Source organism: Miniopterus natalensis, chromosome 2, assembly GCF_054644295.1.
Source record: "Miniopterus natalensis isolate mMinNat1 chromosome 2, mMinNat1.hap1, whole genome shotgun sequence".
Taxonomy (NCBI): domain Eukaryota; kingdom Metazoa; phylum Chordata; class Mammalia; order Chiroptera; family Miniopteridae; genus Miniopterus; species Miniopterus natalensis.
In genome coordinates, this window is record NC_142082.1 from 176,166,064 (window position 1) to 176,187,282 (window position 21,219).

The 21,219-nt window shown below is 51.8% G+C and overlaps 1 protein-coding gene across 1 annotated transcript in view; it reads left to right on the plus strand.

The window, feature by feature from the left end:
* Positions 1-395: 395 nt before the first annotated feature.
* The window catches only part of RFX4 (regulatory factor X4), a 119,441-nt gene continuing 98,617 nt past the window's right edge, over positions 396-21,219 (plus strand). Inside the window, exon 1 of the mRNA XM_016223239.2 lies at positions 396-475. Coding sequence (XP_016078725.1) covers positions 433-475 — 43 coding nt within the window. The 5' untranslated portion in view covers positions 396-432. The remainder of the gene's footprint in view (positions 476-21,219) is intronic.

Genomic DNA, 21,219 nt, shown 5'->3' on the forward strand with positions numbered 1-21,219 from the left:
GGCGGCTTTTCTTATTCAAAACAGGCCCACAATGGGCTTCACAGTGCGCCTCGCCACGGCCCCATCTGACGAGCGGCCATTCATCAGGCCGGCTGGCCTATCAATGACATTGCTCCCATCGGGGCTCCTATAAAATGATGCTTTTTCCCATGAAACATCCGCAAACATTTTGACGGGTTTGGCTCTGCCCGGCTGGCCTGCCGAGTGTCCCCTCGCCCGCTCGCTTCCCTCTCCCCCTCGGCCGCGCTCTCCCCCTCCTCGCGCTCTCCTCTTTCTTTCCTGTCTGTCCCCCGTTATCCGTTCGCCCCGCTCTCCCCGCGCCTCTCGCTCCTTCTGCCCTGCTCGGTCCTTTCCTCCCCGGGCGGCCCTAGCACAGGGGATCCCCAAACATCAGGACTTTTGGGGGGCGCCTGTGCTGTCCATGGGAAGAGCATGCATTGTGGGTTACTGGAGGAACCCGACATGGATTCCACAGGTTAGTCCTACTGGTGGGGGTTGGGGGGAGACCTCGGGAGGGAAAGAAAGGGAGACGGGGAACTTCGGAAAGAGTTTGGAAAAGTTCAGAAAGGTCAACTTGACAGTGGAACCCCAGGAAATAACGGAAAGCGTGCAGAAGTTCTCAGCCCGGCACGATGTGTGCAAGTGGATGCGTGGAAGTGTGTGTGCAAATGTGTGAGTGTGTGTGCACGCGCGCACGCGCCGAGGAGCGCGCTTTCGCTCGCCCTGCACACAAAGTTACGTAAAGATTCGCTGGCTCGCGGCGAGCTCGAGGTGCCACTTGCGGCAACTTGGCGAGCCGACTGCCCCTTCCGGGCGCCGGGCCGCCCCCCAGGCGGGGGCCGCGGGACGGCCGTGCGCTGCGGGCTGGAGGCGAGGGCCGGGAGCCGAGCGGAACGCCCGAGAGGCGGGGTAGGGAGAGGACTTCGCGCAGCGCCTGGGAGGCGGCGACCGAGGCTCGGGCTGGTGGAGACCCGCCGCTGGAGGGAGTGGCGACGGCGAACCCGGTGGTCCCGGGGAATCCGTGTCGGGTCAGGAGGTGGAAGCCCCGGGCTGTCCGAGGCCGGGTGTGGCCTCCCTGCGGGGAAGGAGCCCCCGAGGATGCGCGCGGCTCCGCGGTTGTGACTCTGCTGGAGGGCGCGGCGCAGCGCTGCGCAGCGCGGCCCGCGAGGCCTGGCGGCGGGGTCTGCAAACTGCTCGGCACTTGGGCGGCTGTTGGCTGTGGGCTGTTCGTTTTGGGGGTCGCGGCGATCTGTAAAAACTGAACAAGCCAAGAAATCTCTTTCAAAAGCCCGGCGCCTCCGTTCTTTCTCCAGCAGAGCCTTCGCCACCTCCCATTTCTAGCACCTTTGAAGAGCCGCCAAACTTCCAGACCTGAGTTTTGCTCCCGATGTCCCTTCCAGGTGGAAGGAGTCAGGCCGTCTACTCCTATCCGGGCTCGGCGGCGGGGCGGCAGCCTCGGGAGAGATGGGCTTGGGGAGGGGCAGAAACGGGGCGGTGAGCGAAGCCCGGGCCCAGGTAGCAACGTGACGCCAGGCTTGGGAGGGTGCGCGGAGCAACAAGTGCCTGGCAGCCTCTGCCTCCCTCTCACACACGCGCGACCCTTCCCTGAGCAAATAAACAAACACCGCACGGATGTTGCCCCACCTCCGCCCCAAAGCAGCTGGAAATGGGGGTGGGGAGGTGGAGGGGTCATCCGGGCATCGCCCCACACGGTCTTTCTTTGGTCCCTGTAGGCCGATTTCCAGCCCCCCACCTCCACCCCAGGCTTCTGCCCGGGCCCTGGTGGCAGGGACACCCGCACCCTTTGGGCCCCCTTTGGTTTTCCAGGGCAGTTGTCTATTTCTGATCCCAAGAGCCAAGTTCCTCTTCCATCGGGCACCCCCAAATGGGTGTGGACCCCCTGGGAGTGGGGACGGGCTGAGCTCCGCAGTCCCTCCTGTAGGCGACAGGCAAGGAGAGGGGTCTCCTCTGCGGGTGCGGGGCGGGCCCTGCCTGAGTTCTCTCCGCTGGCGGTAAAGGAGGCACCCAGGGAGGAACAGAGCCCCTCCCTCCACGTTTTCAAGTCAAGCGCTTTCTCCACTGCGCACCTCCTGAGCACCCCAACTTTAGAGGCAAAGATCGTTGAACGAAACTAAACCCATGTCTGCACTGTTGGCGGCCAAGTATTTGCAACGCGGGGACTTGGGGTCTCCCCTTACCCAACACCCGACACGGCCCAGCCTGGACGGTTAGCCGACCCTTCCACAGGCCTGGAGCGTTTCCGTGCGCTCTTGGGGCCGTGGAAACGTTCTGATTTGTTTTCCACGCAGCTGATGGTCGTGGGGAACCTGGTCACTTCACCTCCACTGCAAACGTCCCAAGTGGGGAAAGAGAAATCTCTCCCCATCCACTCTCCTCTCCCTTTCGAACAACTGAGACATCTAGATGGCCATCCTGAACTCAGAATCAAAAGCGCTGGTAAACAGTGCCCTGGAGAAACGGCACGAGGCGTACCCGGGGCATTTCCCTCGGGCTCGCAGGGCCGTCGGCCTGGGCAGCGCGGCTCGGCGCGGTCCGGTCCCGGCGCCTCCGCTCACCTCCCTTCGGAGAACTTAATCCAATTAGCTTTCCCCGCGAGTCTCCCTTGTTATGTAAAGGTCCTTGCGCCCCGGCTCGCGGAGGCTGGCGCTGCCTGGGGCGGTTCGATTCTGCTCCTTTTACAGCAGGTCGCGCGCGACCAGAACCACGAATATCATCGCCATCACTTCATTCCGAAAGGGCCCGAACCCCCGTTTCGCAGCAAGTGCTGGGGCGAAGTCGGGAGCGGGTAGGATCAGAGAGGCGGGCGAGCCGGGCCTCCGTCGCCTGCTCTTAAAAGGAAAATCCGCGCAAAGTGCCTGGGGCGCGGAGAACAGTTTTGCAGGGCCCGGGGCTCTAGTGGTGTGCCTCGGGGCCACTTCAGCTTGACCTGAGGAAACGCGCCCCTTTGTTCGGCGCACCGAGCCGGTAATATATTCCTCCAGTTTTTCCAAAATACTCAAGTGTGGGGCTAAGACAATGGCCCCGTCGGGGGAGGCCGGGGAGCCGGCGCGCGCCTCCCAGGCCGGCCGCAGAGCCGGGCCCGGCGCACGGGCCTCGCCGCGGAGCAGGCGGTCAGGCCGCAGGGGCGCGTGGGGCCGTCGGGCCCTGCGCCCTTTGCGGCCCGGGCGTGCGCACGTCTCACCCGGCCCGCGCCGCGGCCCACGCCGCGCGAACGCGAGCGCGCAGCCCCGCGTGGCCCACCCCGCCCCGCCCACGCGGGCCGCCCGCGGCGCCGACGTGTCCCCGCCCGGGAGAGCGTTGCTCAGTTACTGAAGGTACCCGAAAATTCGAGAACGGAGGGGAAAAGTAGGTAGAATTTTAGGTCCCGCAGAACTTGTGCGAACCGGGCCGGGGCCAGGTCGGTCGCCTACGCAACAGAAGGGTCGCGGCCGGTTAAAGGGGACGGCGCGTTAGAGGGGCCCGCGGGGCCTGCGCCGGGACCCCCGCCTCTGCCCGCTTCCCGTCGCTCCAGATCCCGAGCGGGGCGGCTGCAGGACCCCTGGAGCCGGATTTGAGCCCCGCGGGCCGCGGCGGCCCGAGGGCCGGCTGGCTCGCGGGCGCCGGCTCGGCAGGAGGCCCGGCCCGGCCCCGCGGGCCCCGAGGTGAGGACATTCGGTGGCTGCGCTCGAGGCCCGCGCGGCGGAGGAGCCCGGCTGAGAGCTGGGCCCGGCCCCCTCCGTCCTCTCCCAGGCTCGGCCCCAGGCAAGGAGCCGCCTTCTCGGGCCCCGAGACCAGGGCTGCGGGCTCCGGGGATCAAGGGGCGGGGGGGGTGTCTACGCTTTGCTCCCGCGCCCCAGTTAGACTGACTCTCCCTCCAAGTGTGTGTGTGTGGCCAGCGAGGGGGGCATGCGCGCCCCCACCCTCGCCACCTGCCAAGCGCCGGCGTCTGGGCTCGGCTGCAGGGTCAAGTGAAAGTCGCTGGGTCCCGGGGTCCCCCAGGCCCAGTGCTGCAGCCTTCGCCAGCGCGACACGGCGCGCAGGCCGGGCCCGGGAGCCCCGCACTCGACGCCGCGCGGCTGCGCTTCCCGACCGGGCCTGCGGGTCGCGGGGACCCGGCGGAGTCCGCAGGGGCCGCGGGGCCCTGGCGTTTCCGTGGCCGCGCCCGCCCCTCCCCAGGGCGTCGCCATGGAGACTGCTGGAAGTTGGTGGCGGAAAACAGACCCCGCGCAAAGCAAAATATTATGAGTGCAGTTGGGGTGACTTCAGAGGGGCGGGGGGCCGCAGGGCATGAGCGGGAGCCAGAGGCGGGGGCCGACAACAAAGGGCCGAGTGCGAGGAGCGAGGAGCTTGCAGGGGCTTCCCGGCCGCGCTGAGACCCGTCGGCTTCCCGGGGCGCGGAGTCTCATTTCTCTCCAGCAGCTGCACCTTTCCTCCGGCCCCCGCGCGCCCTTCCCTCCTCCCCGGTTCGCTTCCAGCCGCTCTCCCGTCTCGAGGTTGGAGGCCAGCTGGGCGGGGCGCCCGCCTCCCCCACGAGCCACGGGCTCGCCGGCGCGAAAGGTTCTGGCGTCTCTCCCCACGGCCCCGTGGAGCGCCCGGGGTGAATTCCTCACCCCCGTGTCCAGGCGGGTCTGAAAGGCCGAGGGGATGGGACAGGGCAGGAACATCTCGGAGGGGCTGGTGGAAGGGAGAGCCTGTCCGACTCCTTTCTCTCCTTCCTACGGTGGGAAAACTCCGAGGTAGGACTCGGCTCGGCCAGTCATGCTCCTGCAGGAAATCTAGCCTTCCCAAGAGTGCCTTTCCTGGCCTGAAAATGCAGGGGAAGACAGCTCAGAGCCTGGGCTCTCTGGCGCGTTAAACATGTCCCTCTTCACTGCAGAACCCAGGAAGCACGTGTGAGCTGGTCACCACCCTGTGAGCTGTGGTCCGCTGCACAGTTAGTGAATCTCTCCCCAAACTAACGATAAACTCAAATATTAGAAAATCAGTTAGGATTTTAAGAATCAAGAACCTTGGATAACCATTTAAAAGGGCCCATTATTTCCTTTCTCAAGGGCACCTGAGGTACATTCCTGAAGTCTTTGGTCAACCCCTTGTATCCCAAAGGAGCTCACTATAAGGCCCTAGATTTCATGGGGCTGTATCCAAGTCAATTTAGGAAACACTGACATGCCTGTGGATGCTGGAGAGGCATAAACACTAGCCAGTGTGACGAAATGATGCCGTCAAAGGAAAACCAGACTCTGTCCCCTCTCGCTCAAGCTTTTAGAAGAGGTGAGGCTGTTGTCACACTCAGCCACCCCTCCTGGCGATCATTTCAGCAGAGACCTCTTGCCTTCTGCCCTGCTTGTAAATGAATGGATCGGGCGTGATGATCCTGATGGCTGTGGCCTACCTAAACCACTACCACTCATTTACATCTCTGCCTTCCTGTATGTCTACTGGCATATTTGTGAATTCTGCCCTGTGCTTTGTTTATAAACTAGTTTTATGGTCCGTGGTCCTCACAAGTGCTCCACGAGAGAGGCCTTACTGTGACCTGCATCAAGCACAGGGTTTCTCTTCCATTTCCAGCATTGTAAGATCATGATCCTAAGTCAGGTTTTGTTTTTGTTTTTTTTGTTTTTTTTTGCTGTGGTGTCCTTGCCAAAAGGGCTGAAATATAAACTGGTGGCATCACAAGTTGGGATACCAGGTGGCAGGTCTCCGCTTGCATAGGGCCCTGAGAGCCTATCCCACGTGTAGAGGTCACTGGGGACACTCTTCATCCGTCCCCACACGTCTCCAAGGCTCAGTGGGATGGAAAACACAGGAGACATCTCTGAGGTGGTTCTCCTTTAACTCTATTTTACATGTCTTTGCAATTTTATTAAGGTTTAGGGGACCCAGAATGAACCCAAGACAGATTATTTGGAAGTGCCAGGTAAAAGTTAAAAAAAAATTCTTTGGGTTAGTTTATGAGAGGTATTATTCAGTCTTACTCTGTAAGTACCTGTTGGGTGGCAGACCTGGGGGATGAAGGACACCGTAGTCCCTACCATCAAGGACTTTAGAATGTGTCTGATGAGAGAAGATGGGGGCACATTGAGAGTGATGAGCACTCCAAAGGACATAAAAACCGTCCCCTTGGAGCCTAGAAGAAAGGGTGCTCTCTCTCGTCGAGTACCCACCATGTGTCAGCCCCGGAACAGGCACTTTGTCACACACTGGCCGTTTAAGCCTCACCACAGCTCTGCGTTGTCCCTTCCTCTGAGTCGTGCCTGGGTCACAGCTTGTATGTGGCAGAGCTAGACTGGAGACCAGACTGGGGGAGCCTGTTCCCTCGCTCCACCCAGTGCACTTCATCTGGGCACTGCTGGAGTGCCAGCTGGGCAGGGCTGAGGCGTGGCTCGGCCCTCAAGGTGGGTTTGAATCCCGCTTGCCGAGAAGGGGAACGTGTGTCGTCTTTGGGCTCCAGAGAAAACCGCTTCGATGTCATGTGATTCTGCACTTGAAGAGGAGTTTAAATGATGGCAGTGATGGGAGGTGGTGCATCATAGTGGTCGAGTTGAGATTTTGGGGAAATTTTAGCTTCATTTATTCATTCAAGGAAACTATGTGTCTCTTCTGTGCCCAGCACTCTGCCACCTCTGTTCCTCCAGAGCATAAATTCTAGACAGACAGACAAGAAAACACACAAAAATAGGTAATTTCAGTTCATGATGAGCACACGAAGAAAATAACCGCCACCTGGAGCAGTGAAGACAGAGCACTGATGGGGAGGTGCTGCCTTTCACAGCCGCCCTTGCGCCACGTGAAGCTGCGTGCCTTTGGTCTGGAAGCTGAGTAATTGCTGAGCCTCAATTTTCTAATGAAACTGATATAACCACCTAATAGGGCCGTCGAGCATGAAATGTGAATGTGGTAATAGATTACCGTATACTCAACACTTACTGTATGTCTTCACTTTGCTAATAAGCATTTTTAATTTAAACGCATTTTTTATGAAATGCCCACCTCAGCCCTATAGAGAATGAACGGTTGTTAGTCACAGTGTAAATGGGCTAAAGGCAGAAATGAAAGCCAGTGAGGTGGTCCGTGAGTTTCGGGCTCCTGCGGGTGGGCTGTGAAAACACACCTTGGTTGCATGGGAAGCAAGATCAGTCTTAAGGGTGTGTGCCTAATTTTCCCGAGATAAAACCCAAGTAAAGTTATTTGTATTTTTAAGCTAACATTTATTAAATGCCTTTCATGTATGAGGCATGTACTCAGTGCTTTAAATACATTATTAGTTATATTTTAAAATGTGTTATGGGTACTGCCATTATCCATTTTGGGCAACGGGGAAACTGAGGAAGATGAAGCCCATCTGTGAAGGGGGCAAGTGGCCTCACCTACTCGAGGTCTCTACCCTTAGTCACAAGAGTGTATCTTCGCTGTAGCCTTTGGGATTCGTGTGAAGTTCAGTCAACATTTGACTCATCTGAACTGTCCTTAACATTTGCTTGTCTCTGAGGGTGCTGAGGCGCCCTTCATTCTTGCTCACGTACAGACACCTCGGTGAGAAAAACTAATGAGGCAAGAGCACGATGTGATGTGACAGAACGTGTAGCTGTTAGGTAACTCAACAAACTATAGTGCAGCCAAAGTCATTGACAGAGATGTGTTAGCATGACTTCCGGTGTGGTGGGGCTTAATGCAACAAACACCAGCTTAGCCACGAAAGAGACCCGGGTTTCAACCCCAGCCCGGCCACTTTCTAGCTGTGTGGCCCAGGTGAGATCTCTAAGCCTCAATTTCTTTCTCTGTGAAAATGTCTATTCCTTACTTTCTTAGGTTGGTTTAGAGATTATAATGAGAGTGTGTAGGTTAAACTAAGCCCGGCTCTTAGGAAGCGCTCAGTAAATGCAGGTTTTATTATTACTACTAATAATTACCTGGTATTTCTACGCCTAAGCCTAGGTGTCTAATTGGGGAAAGGAGATAAGAATCCTGAAAAAATAAACTGTTTTCGCACATCTAGGTGTTTTCTGTTCGATGGAGGCATAGCCCCAGTTCTAACGTCAGGAGAAGTCACTCTTTTCTACAGGGTTCAGGCTGAAGGATTAATTTCATTTCTCAGCCTTTCCCATGGAGAGGGAATTTCATGTGCTCCTGTTTGCCACGGTTTCATCCTCGTGTTTTCCGGGGTTAGAGGGAGTGGGAGATGTGTCTTTGTAGAGGCGGCACCTGTTGACTGGAATGGGAACCCGGGAGAGGGGCCCATAGATCCCTCAGAGGACATATGTTGCTCACCTCTGATGGGCCCCCCACAGCTCCTGAGGCCCTCCCAGTTCCGGAATGTGGTGGCCCTCATCCCCCACCCCCCAATACTTGTACACATCCCCGTGTTAAAGACTTGACCATTCATTTTACACTTGATTTTCAGGAAATGGAAAACTCAGTTTCACGTGAACCATTCTCTGAAACGCCTTTTAGCAGGATGCAGAGAAAGTGTCTCATTCGCTTGTATTTCTTGCCTATTTTTTAATGTTAGGAGAAATTTGTTTTGTTTCTGTCTTTCTAACTTGATTTTTTACCTACATGTGTTTTTTGAGTTTTTGAAGTGTTAGCAGCTTCCTCTGAGAAAGAGAGTGAAAGAAATCATAAAAAGCAGAAGAGAATTTAATTCAGTCATTATGTTTTCCATTGACTAGGGTCCAGATTTAGGCAACTAAGGCTGGATTGACCTGTGCCAGTCGATTACGTGGTTTCTGTGTGTCAGATCTGATCCGCAGAGCAAAATTACTGTAAAATATGTAATTCGTTTCTATTTTTGTGGTTGGTTAATCGTCAGTAAAACTTAAAAGCATAATCTGCCGTTGAGCAATCAGTAATTATTAGTTGACAGGTGAACTTGGACATGTTGCGTTTATATTGTTGTGGTTGTCTTGTTTGAATTTGAAGGGATAGTAAGAAAGTCTTTGAAAAGGCTGCAGCCCAGTGAAGGTTAGTTGGCACTTTGAGTCCTGAGTGTTCTCTGGCCGCCCAGTTGTCTAAAGGTCAGCGTTACTTAGACGCAACCTAAATGAGATTGCTGAACTGAGCGGACTTTTATTTTCTCGGAATGGAGAATTAGCACTTCATAAGCTCTGATCCCCTGAACCCATCGTGTTGGAGAAAAAGCACCATCAGTCAGTACAGGTGAACTGCTCTAGAAGTAGATTTTGAACTGTCATTTGAATATCAAACGTGATTAGTGATTGCTAATTACACCTCCGGCATTTCATTTTTTGAGGCACAACTGCATTTTGTTATGTCAAGGTGTTTGTTTGGACTCTTGCAAGTGCCGTGAAATCGTTTCAAGCTAATATGAAACTTTTGAAGAAGGGAGTATTTCTTTGAAGGTTGCAATTCTGGAATTCATAATCTTTAAAAATGAGCAGGAGTGATTTTTAGTTCCACATCATCTTTTTCTGAATGATTAGTCTAAATTCGGGATGTTGATACATGTAACTTATTTATAATTTGTGAATTCTAGATCTCACGGGTAGGTCAAGTTCCCATTGAAATCATTAGGATTTTATAAAGTTTCAGAACTGGGACCATGACAAAGCGCAAACCTATTTCTGATGGAACTGAGTGGTTACTTTCAACATTGGCCCTGTTTTCTTTGTGGTGTCAGGTCTGCTGACAACACATCTTGAGTCAGGTTGGACTTAGGGACCCTCTGTAAGTTCTTCAGTCCACCAAAAAAATCAACTAATTTTACATCGTATGTAGATGACCATTAAAAAGGCTAAGTTTCTGTTTCTAGGAGTTTTATTTCCTTTACTGATGACTCCTTTTCAAAAGCAAAACAGTTTCTCCCTTCAGTGTCATAGAAAGTAAATAACGTTGGCTGAGAAAGCCCTGGGAGCGTACAAGAAGAACGGCTCCAGGGGCTCAGGCCCTTGGTTAAAACATTGCAACTTTTAAGCTTTGGAGGGACGATTTCTAAAGCGCTGGGCGTCTGTTGTGAGAGGGCCTTTGGTCTGCATGAACTTTTATTTTCAATTCATGGGCAGAGGTTTGAGGTCGCTGTGGTTGGGTAGGGGAGCTTTTCAGAAATGCCAGGCTTTTAGAAAAAACACACCAGCTTTTCTTCTCATCAAGCCTCTGTTTTAAAGTTTGAAAACTTTGCTGTGATTAGAAGAATAAATTATTTCTCGGCTGCGTTTGAGTTTCCTCCGTGTGCCCAGGCTGCAGGGCATTCTCCCTCTCAGCCGCCGCACAGGGCACAGCCGAGGGAGCCCGGGGAGCGGGAGAGCTGCCCGCCAGGGCCTGGCCCCTCAATCCAGGCGTGGGACCCGCACAGTGCCTGGGTGAGCCAGAGTATAGCCCAGAAAGCATGAAGGGCAGAGGGGTCCAGAAGGTGCAAGAAATGAGGAACCTACGAAAAGGATTCCCTGTGGATCTCGTGTTTTGTTCAAAGTTTTCCTTGGTATTGAAAGATATTTTAAAAGAGAAAGAGAAATGGAAACACCAAAACTATATGATTGTAGATGGTTCCTATTTAATTTAATAACAGTTTCAGGTGTACAGCATAGTGGTTAGACAATCATGTACTTTACACAGTGATCCCCCTGATATTTCCAGTACCCACCTGGCACCATACACAGTTATTACAATAATATTGACTATATTCCCCTTGCTTTACTTTATATCCCCGTGACTATTTTTTAACTACTCATTTGTACTTTTTAATCCCTTTACCATTTCATCCAGTCTGTTCTATGTAGATAAATAGATCATTTTTTAGAAGGAAGGAAGGACAAATAGGAAGGAAGGAAGGGACCCAGAGAGGATGGGACAAAGGAGAAAACAACATTGAAATCATTTTGATATAATTGATGCCAGATTGACTTAATGAGTTATTTTCAAAATTATTACTTTTTAAAAAAATTAAAAGTGGCTCCCTTTTAAAATTGGGTAGTGGGATAATGAAATTTATAATCTTTTCCAGGCACTGTGCTAAATGTTAATGTATGTTTTACCCCATTTCATTCTCATGCCGAACCAATGGCATTATTGTCCCATTTTACAGATGAGGAAACTGAGATTCAGAGAGCCTAATTAACACGTGCAGGCGAAATAGCTGGTGTCAAACCAGGATTTGAACACAGATTATTCTGATTTTGAAGCCAGGCTGCCTCCTTGCCTCCTAAAACTTAGAACTAGAAGGAAGGCCTTAGCAATGTCCTTCCTAGCTCACCTGCACTACTGATAAAGACAATCAGGAGGTCAAGTCATCCCTGATCCTGGTGGGAGACAGCAGCTCACACTGCAGATCTTTGGAGCACACTGCCGCAGGTGTCAGTGGGCATCTGGCTGCCACAGGGACCCCGATGTGATTTTGGCAGCAGGCTGCTGACTGAGGATGCCCTCGGGCACTCCTTCCTGCTGGGGCACCTTCACGCAATGTGTGCCTTTCATCTGTAATCATTCTCAGAGCTTCTGAGTTCAGCCTGGCACGACCGCTGGGTAGTTCCCCCCCCCACACTCCCTGCCAGTTACTCTGGCAAATTTGACATCTTACATCATCAAGGGATTCATATCTATTTACTTACAGACATGACTCTCCATCAAATAAGTTCAACACGAAAACCTTGGTGATAAAATAACAGTGTCTCCCGTTTGCATAGCATGTTGGCTTACAATCACTGTTACAGTCATTACTAGCAGGGATTTTGCCATCAATGATAGACTCATTAACAGCTCTGGCCTCCCATAGGAGGCATGGGCTAGGTGTATGAACTCAGCACATTAGGTAACCGCTTTGAGCCTAAGTTTGCTTGTCAGTAAAGTGGGGCCATGCACAGTGCCCACCTTATAGGGCACTGTGAGGATTAGTGAAGTAATTCATGTAACGGCATCGGCATGGCGCCTTGGCACGTTGTCAAAGCTCAATAAACAGAAAGTGCTCCTGTGTTCCCCTCCTAGCTTCCAAGACCTGCCGTCTTCCTGCCCCCCACAAGGACCGCAGAGAAGAAAGCAGAATTTATACATCACTTCTGCTCAGTCTTTTTTAAATTTTATTTTTAAATTACAGTTTACATTCAACGTTATTTTGTATTAGTTTCAGATGTACAGCATAGTGGTTGAACAACCATATGTTTCACAGAGTGATCGCCCCAATATTTCAAGTACAAAATCTTACCATTTGTGACAGCATGGATGGACCTATAGGGTATTATGGTAAGAAAAGTAAGTCAGAGAAGGACAGTTATCATATGTGGAATCTTAAGAACAGAATAAATTAATAAAACAGACACAGACTCATAGATACAGAGAACATTTTGATGGGTGCCAGAGGGAAGGGGGTTAGGGAGGCTGGGTGAAAAAGGTGACAGGATTGAGAAGCACAAATTGGTGGTCACAAAATAGCCGCCGGGATGTAAAGCACAGGTAGGGAGTATAACCAGTGATACTGTGCTCGGTCTTTTCACAGTCAGTGAAAATGCCCTGCAGCGGGATCGAGCCTGACTGTCCTGGCGCCGCGGCCCCCGCGTCCAGTCCATCCTCACTGCGCGTGTTTCCTTGGCGCGTCTTCCTTTGTTCCCAGCGTCCCACCTGTGCCTCTATTACCTGCACAGTGCAGAGCACCCACTGGTGTCTCGCACAGGCCCGTGCTCCATGAATATCCACGGGATGCGAGTCGCTCCGCCTTCCGATCAGGGAGGGTGCCCCGGTGCAGGAGGCCGGCTCGAGGTCCACGCAGACGGGCCCTTCATAGCTCCGCAGATGCACTGGCTCCTTCCTCCCTGCTGAGAGCCAGGCGTGGCGCGGGGCTTCATTCATTCGTTCCTTCCCCTCCCTTTTCTCCATCCTTTCCTCGCTCCTTGTTGGTCTGCCCTGCTGTGCCCAGCACCGTCGGCGTGCAGGGAACAGTGGGTGACTAAGGTGCAGTCAGCTCTCAGGTGCTTATGTTATTTCTCCTAATCCTCACAATAACCCATGGGGTGGATTTTTTATGATACTGTATCGAAGGAAATTGAGACCCATGTGGTTGAGTAATTTTGCGAAGGGTTGCAGAGCCGACTTAGTCACCTGTAAGGACAGGATTCGAATTAGTGTCCTCCTGGCTTCCAGGGCCACGTTCTTTTCATTGCACCAAGAGATCCAAGAGTCAAACAGAAGGAGTGACAACAGGGAAGGGACTAAGTGGGATGCTTTGTGGGAGGGCATGATATAAAAATGAAAATAGCTGAGAATCGTAGTGCTTATCACGTAAGCACTCTCTCTGCCTTCTTCACCTAATTCTCATGCAAACTCCATGAGGAGCTGTCTTACTGCCCCCATTTTGCAGATGAAAAAAACCAAGGCTCATGGAGGTTGAGTCACTCGCCCACGGTCATACAATGAGGAGATCAGACTTGAACCTGGCAGTGGAGCTCCAGAGTCCATGCTCTTGACTGTGACACTGTCATTAAAACAAACAGAGTGCCCCTGTCATAGCGGGTACCTGGGAATCACAGTGGTTCCATGTATCTAGACCTGGCTCTGTGCCAGGCACTGTGCGTAGAGCTTTCCATGCCTCTGTTCTCTGAAACCTCGCACCAGTAGGATGAGGCAGGCACCCACCTTTTACTTGAGGGGACCCTGAGGTTAGAGACTTTGCCTGGAGTCATTGAACTAGCAAGTACTAAGACTGGGATCCAGACCATTCATGTGCAGCGAGTTCCTGGACTCACATGCTTCTGTTCTTTCTCCTAGATGTTCTCAGGAAATGACTCAAAAGAGAGAAAAAATGATATACACCAAGTTGTTCATTGAAGCATTATAAAAACAGGGAGCAGTGGCCCAGTGGGTCACTGGGTGTCTATTAAAGATACATGTGAAGACTAGCGACATGGGGAAAGTCTGCAGGATAGAATGTTCGCTGGGGTCACAGTTCACATGTTAGAAGGGTGGGCTTGTGGGCAAATGTTTTTCTTTTAAATGTTTTAAAATATAATTTCTATGATAGATTAACATAGGAAAGGCAAAAGAGACAGATATCTTGGTGATTTATCTCAAAAGTTCAGGCTGGCTTGAAGTCTGTTTGGAGAAGAGGTAAAAACAAAAACAAAACAACCTAGGAAAGAAATGATGTCAAGAATCAAATAATATCAGATGCACAGTGGGTAGTCTTGGCTCCAATAATTTTTTCAGATTTTTATGTGTTTTAATAATATTGTAATAACAGAGAAACAAGAAGTCCACTGACATTAGGAAGTAGTAGGTATGCTCCCTGCCAAAGTCAAGGGAAATAAAATTTTTGCCACCTGGTTATGCAGTTATGTACCTTACTCTGGTGTTCCCAGGGATATTTTCAGAGCAGAGCTCTGCTGTTACATTGAATTCATCTTCGACAGGAGATGGCACTGAATACCTTAGCATTAATCTCCTCTAGCCTGCAGGGACTGTGGTGAGCTCATGATCTGTGAACTAATGACATTGGTGTCCCCTCAGGGTTTCCTCGTTAATTCTTGTATTTTGTAAGCAATGATGCCTTAGCTAATCTCTCTGCCCACTTTAGAGTCTTATGTATTGAGTTTTCCTAAAGTGAGAAAGGGCAGTAACGTTACTGAGCATCTACTATGCGTTTGGTGTTATGTTAGACACAGCTTAGTACTCACAGTGAGACTTTAAGGAGTATGTAATTATGGGCATTATAGTATATGTAATGATTAGGTTAGAGTCACATTCAAATCCTGTCCCAGCTGCTTACCGTGGTGTGATCTTGGGCAAGTTGTGCTGATGCTGTCGATGAAGATGATGGTGCTTGTATTACGAGGCTACATTCTAGGAGATGTCATTAGTGTCCCCTTGGGCTCACCTGTATCATCCCATGGTTGAGCTCCAACTGGTGAGGAAGAGGAAGAGACACAGGGACACTAGCCACATGGATTGGCCAGGGGAGTGAGCACAGTTAGCCAGAAAGAGGGCAGGGTTCTCATCTTCTCTCATTCAGGCCTGTCTTTCTCTCTGGGCCTTGCTTTCCCCATCTATAAAATGGAATAATAATACCTACATATGAAGTAGTTACAAGGAAAGGCATGAAAACAGTTTGGTACAAAATGGTGGTTCAGAAAATGGTAGTTATTGTAACTCTAACAGACAAGGAAACTGAGGCTCAGTAAGGTTAAAGTATTTGGTCAAGTTCACAGAACTGGTGAGGCAGCAAGGCTTAGAAGTCAGGTCTTCTCGTTCTTTCCTCTGTATTGGACTCCCCCTAACCAGGGGGAGGGGGCTTCCTCCCTGTGGTCAAGAGTTAGATTGGTTCGGGTACCAACACTTGCTAGTTCCTGGACTTGTGGGAAAGATTCCCCAGGATATGAATGTCTGTCGGGACAGCCAGCAGGGACTCGTTAGGGGTCTAGAGAGGCAACTAGAAACAAAAAGAGTGACTGGTTTGGGCAGGTCAGAGAGCACTGAGGAGACAGGGCTGTTTAAAGAATAGTAATAAAAATAATACCACCTTGTGTTTAGTTAGCACGCTAGCCTTTATACAGAATGTGTTCCTATATCACCACCACCACCACCATCACCATCATCATCGTCATCACCATCACCATCACCACCATCATCATCACCACCACCACCACCATCACTATCGTCACCATCATCACCATCATTACCATCATCATCATCACCACCACCACCGTCACTATCATCACCATCATCACCACCACCACCATCACTATCGTCACCATCATCATCATCATTACCATCATCATCATCACCACCACCGTCACCACCCACCACCATCATCATCATCATCATCATCATCATCACCATCACCACCATCACCATCATCATCATCATCATCACCACCACCACCACCATCATCATCACCATCATCACCATGATCATCACTACCACCACCACCACCATCATAACCCTCACCACCATCATCATCACCATCACCATCATCATCGTCATTTGAGTCTCACTATAGCCTTATGAAGCAGATTCTTATCGGACTGATGTGGAAACTGAGCACAAGTAAAATGGGAGTTTAGGAAGGGTTTTTTTTTAAGGATTATATTAGAATTGGGAAAGAGATGGAAACAATACTCAGATTTTTAAGGAAAAGAAAACTAAGAGGCGGCAAACCGACAAGGGTACTTTTCCTCTCTCCTGTAGTGCCCCGGGCAGTGACACCTGCGTGTACCATGCATTAGCTGACTCCACAGTAAACTCTAACCTCCCGTGAAGACAGAAACTGCGCCCTCTTGTTCGCCGCTGCTGTGTGTGTAGCCCAGGGCCTGGCATGTGGGACTCCGTGAATAGTTGATAGACAAATAGTGGGACGAATGGTTGTAAATGCCCCAGGAGGCTACCCTTCCTGAGCCGATGGAGTTCCCATCACCTGTTTAAAGCCCTTCGATAGCGTCTTGGCACACCTGGAATAAACGCGAAGTTCTCACTGTGGCCAGCAATCCCCACAAACAGGGCCCTTCCCAGCTTCCCGCCTCATTTCCAACTTCTCGCCCCTCCCTGTCCCCCTCCCTCTCCTCCTCACGCACTCCAGGCCCGCTCCCACCTCAGGCCTCGGTACTTGCTCTGACATCGTCTCCCCCGAGAGGTCGTCAGTGTCCCTGTCACCTGAAACACCACCCCATCCCTGCCTGTCCCGTGCCATGGCTTCACGTCCTTCATTCTGAAGTCATCTTGCTTGTTTGTCTCTGTCTGCACCGCAGAATCTAAGCTCCCTGAGGGCAGGGCCTTGGCTGCCACGCCCATCACCAGATCCTCAGAGCCTGGCAAAGAGTCGGTGCCCAGCCCGTATCTGATGGGCGAGGGGAGGAAAGGAAACGGGCAGGGTGGGGCTGCCCCTGGGAGGCGGAGCAGGGGCCCCTTCCTGGAACCCAGTGGCCTCTGGGGCAGGGCCTGTGGTGTCACCATGGCAACCCACTGACCTGGGTTCTCCCCAGGAGAGGCCCCAGCTGCCCACCGCCAGGGCCCAGACTTTCCACCCGAGCCTGTGTGTCCCGTGTGTCACCGCCCTGGGGAGAGAGGAGAAGGGGCCCAGAGAATGAGCAGGAGGAGAGCACCCCCTGGAGCGGGGGGAGACAGGAGCTGGCCACCTTGGGGTGGCCCCACTGGTAATGACCAGGGCCCCGGGCAGGCGGGGCGGGGTGGGGGAGGGGGGAGAGGGGCCTGGGGCCTGGCCCTCCCTTGGTAGCTGTGTGTGGGGCATGTCAACTCCCTTACATAGCATTTCTCAAGCCGTAGGTTCCTAAGATCGGCCCGGGCACGGCCGGGAGAGACTGTTGATAGAACGAGTGTGACTAACGCTAATGCCTCCTATTAAAACTGGGCGACACTTTCTAAGTCAGGCAGCGTCGTCTTCAGGTGTTGCATAAGCCAGGGGCTCCCTGTTCTCGCCAGCTGCTCCCCTCGGCTTGAAAAGCCCTTAGACTCCCGCTGCTCCCGCCCTGCAGGCGCTGGCCTGGCGCGGGGCCTCGCAGCCCGCTGACCTCTCCCGGCCGCCGCCCCACCTGTGGCCCACCGCTCCGTGGGCCACGGGTCAGCGAACTCTTCACCTTTCCCAGGACCCACTTTGTGCCTTTGTCCCTGACGACGGCCCCCTCGTCCAAAACGCCCTTCTTTCCTCCTTGCTCCGGCAGATGCGGAATTCTTTAAGGTCCAGCTGAAATGCCACCCGGTGTGAGGCGGCCGGCCGAGCCGGAAGCCCCCTTCTCTGTGTCCCCACAGCACCTTCTTGTAGTAACAGATGTCCCCCTGTCACCTGCCGGCTCCTGAGCAGGGTGCCAGGAGCGCAAGCCAGCGTTGGAGGCGGGCAGACCTGCCCCGGCTGGGCCGCCAGCTAGCTGGGGGCTGCGCCCGGCCGCTCTGAGGCCGTCCCCTCCCCTCAGACCCGAGTGGTCAGCCCGGGGCTCCGCTCCGCTGCTGGGAGGAGCAGAGGCGAAGCATGGGACGCGGGCAGCAGGTGTGGGGACGGTGCGCAGTGAGCGCTGGGCTGCCCGCCTGTCTCTTGCGGTGAGCCCTGGAGGACAGCCACGCTTTCCTCGCCTTTCCATGGCCCACAGAGCCAAGCGCCAAGGGCTCCCCCTGTATTATTTTAACCTTCAGAGAACCCGGGAGGTAGGGCTTCAGGAAGGTTCAGAACCATCCCGATGTTACATAGCTGGCAAGCGGCAGGGCTGGGATTTGAAGTCCAATTGTTCTAACTCCAATTGTTCTAACTCCAAAGCCCACATCTTCCCGGCCTGCCTCTGTCTCTTTCATCTGCACGGCCGCCCCCTCGGTCACTCCACATCAGCCACCGGGCCTTCTTGCCACTCCTTAACTGGTCACGCACGATCCCTCCTCGGGGCCTTTGTGGTCCCCGCTCTCCAAACCTTTGAAGGCCTTGCTCCCTCACTGCACTGTTCCCCAGTGCTGTTTTTTCTCAGAGGCCATCCTGGGGCAGGGGGATCCCCCGTCTCCTGCTCTGTTCCTTCGCCCTACTTTACTTCATCAAACCATCACCCCAGCTCTGCGCCTGTCACTGTTCCCGGCTCTTGGGGAACTAAGCACTGAACAGGATAGACAAGGTTGTTAGAACTCACATTTTTAAGGTGGGGACAATAAATAATAAAGAACACACAAGCATATAAGATATTTTCAGGTCCTGAGACCTGAGTCCACCAGAGATACCTTGCTATGAGCCCACACTCATAGCCATCAGTAAATCTTGTGGGGCCCTTAGAGCAAGCTTGATCCTTGTGAAAAGGTCAGATGATTTTTATGGATCCAGAATGAGGCTTCCGGTTAAATAGCATTTGTCCGTCTATTCTGTTGGAACTTTATACTGAAGGTACTCAATCATCATTTGCAAGATGAATGGATGGAATGGATGGATGGATGGATGGATGGATGGATGGATGGATGGATGGATAATCTAAGAGAACAACTGGCCTGTGCTCGATATGAGGCAGCAAGAAGCAGTAGCATAGGCTTTGGAGACCGAAGACCTGGGTTTGAATTATGAGTTTAATCCTTCTGCCTGACCTTGGCCAAGCCACTGCCATGTTCTAAACCCAGTTTCCTTATCTGCGAAGTGGGATGAGTTTCCACCTCATGAGGTGGGCTGTGAAGCTGGGATCAGGTTCTGTGTGTCACTGGGTTCTGTGAACTTCAAGGATTACGTGCCCTTGGGGAACCATCTTAGCCGGCTCCTCCCGCCAGACCCATACATACACATGAAGCCCTGCTGGGCCTCGGACTGCCTTGGACGTGCCATGACCCTGCCACAGCTGCTTCCTGGTTGGTTTTTGCTGCTGCTGCAAAGGGAACCAAGCCGCCTGCAAAACCCAATAACCCTGTTCAACCTCATTATATGAACTTGAGAAAGTCACTCCAAGTTCAGGTTTCCACATCTTCGATCCAAAGTGGGGAGACAGGAAGATCTGCTTCCGAGGAGTGTGGGTGGAACTCTCTGCAAAGTGAAAACCAACCAGGTATCATCAGCATCCTGCTTCCTGCCTGTGATCCCGGAGGAGTCAGGCACAGGGATGCTTTGCAGCCCAGGAGCCCACACTCATAGCCATCAGTAAATCTTGTGGGGCCCTTAGAGCAAGCTTGATCCTTGTGAAAAGGTCAGATGATTTTTATGGATCCAGAATGAGGCAACTGGTAGCAGGAGGTTATCCAAGTATGAACTGAGCTCTCCTGCTACATCCAACACAGTGCCTATATTACAAAATCCAGCACAGTCTGCCTTGTGTTAGGACTTTTGCTTCAAGCCTCAGTTTTCACCTCTATAAAGAGAGATATTAAAACATACCACATAACATTGTTCTGAGGTGTAATTTAAACTACATATGTGAAAATACCTTGGGTAGTACCTGTCACACAGTAGGAACTTAATGTTTTTTGAAAAAAGTAATGCATTCAATAACACATTTATTCTGCAACATCTATGGGGGCAGGCCCAGGGCTGGCCATGGGGTACAAGGTAGTGAACAAAAACCAGAGTCTGTGCACTCATGAGCCTGGAAAGCAGCATCTGCCTTACTTTCTTGAGGGCAGAACCCACTTATTCATGTCTACATCACTCACAGCTTCTCCTTGCTACAGCTTCTTATATCTAAAAGGCACAAAATATATGCTTGTCAAATTTTGCTTGTTTTATTTAAGCCAGGGGTAGGGAATCTTTTTTCAGGGGCCATTTGGATATTTATAACATAATTCACGGGCCATACAAAATTATCAGCTTAAAAATTAGCTATGAGAAAAGCTCCTAGAGTTATTGAATTTCGAGTCCCTTCTGCAGTTGCCTTGGCAGGGCCAGACCAAATGATTTCTCTGGCCAGATGTTCCCCACCCCTGATTTAGACAGTTGCCTTTGACTTGTACTTTTTCATGCCTACGTGGTAAAAAAGAAAATGATTAGGACATCCTATAGATATGTGGACATATCTATCTATATGCTATGCGTTCTTTGATATCACGTGTGGCAGTAATGTAACATTTATTGGGGCCAGACTGTGAGAAAAACTTGATACCAGGCACTAGGGGAGAGTCAAAAGAAATAGAATGAAATGGGCTCCATTCTACAGCTGTTTCAGTTCTAAACTGAAGAGCCTGCTACGTGTAACAAAAGCTGACAAAGAAATACATAAACGAATTTAGCAAAACTTGTCATATGTGGGAGTTTTAGCAAAAATTCTAACTCAAGGCCGACTGTGACCAATGCTGCCATATTGGCACCGTGTTCTGGAGACTGTATGGGACATGGGAGGAGAGCTCTGTTTGTGCAGGGAGAGAGCATGGTGGTTAGGACCTGAGTTTGAATGCTGATCCTGCCTCTTGCTAGTGGGGTGACTGTGGACAAGTCACCTGATCTTTCTGAGCCTTAGTTTTCTCATCTCTAAAACGCGCATATTAATAGCCCCTGCCTCATAGGGTTGTTCTGAGGATTAAGTACAATGGTAATGTAATGCATTTGCCTAATGCCTGGTCCACGGGCTCAGTATGTGGTGGCCTTTATTATTAAATCACATAATCATAAATAAATAAGACAGATGAACACAGTGTGCTATTAAAAGTTCAATATAAATGTCATTCCAGTTGAGTGATTCTTAATCTTTGCAAGACCCAAATCCATTGTTAATAGTTTTGAAGTATATAAAGGTTACTTCAGATGATCTAAATAGGGGCCTTCCAATCATGGAGCAGCCTGATTCACGGGACACGAGTTGCAGATACCACTGTTGAGGGTCCTGGGAG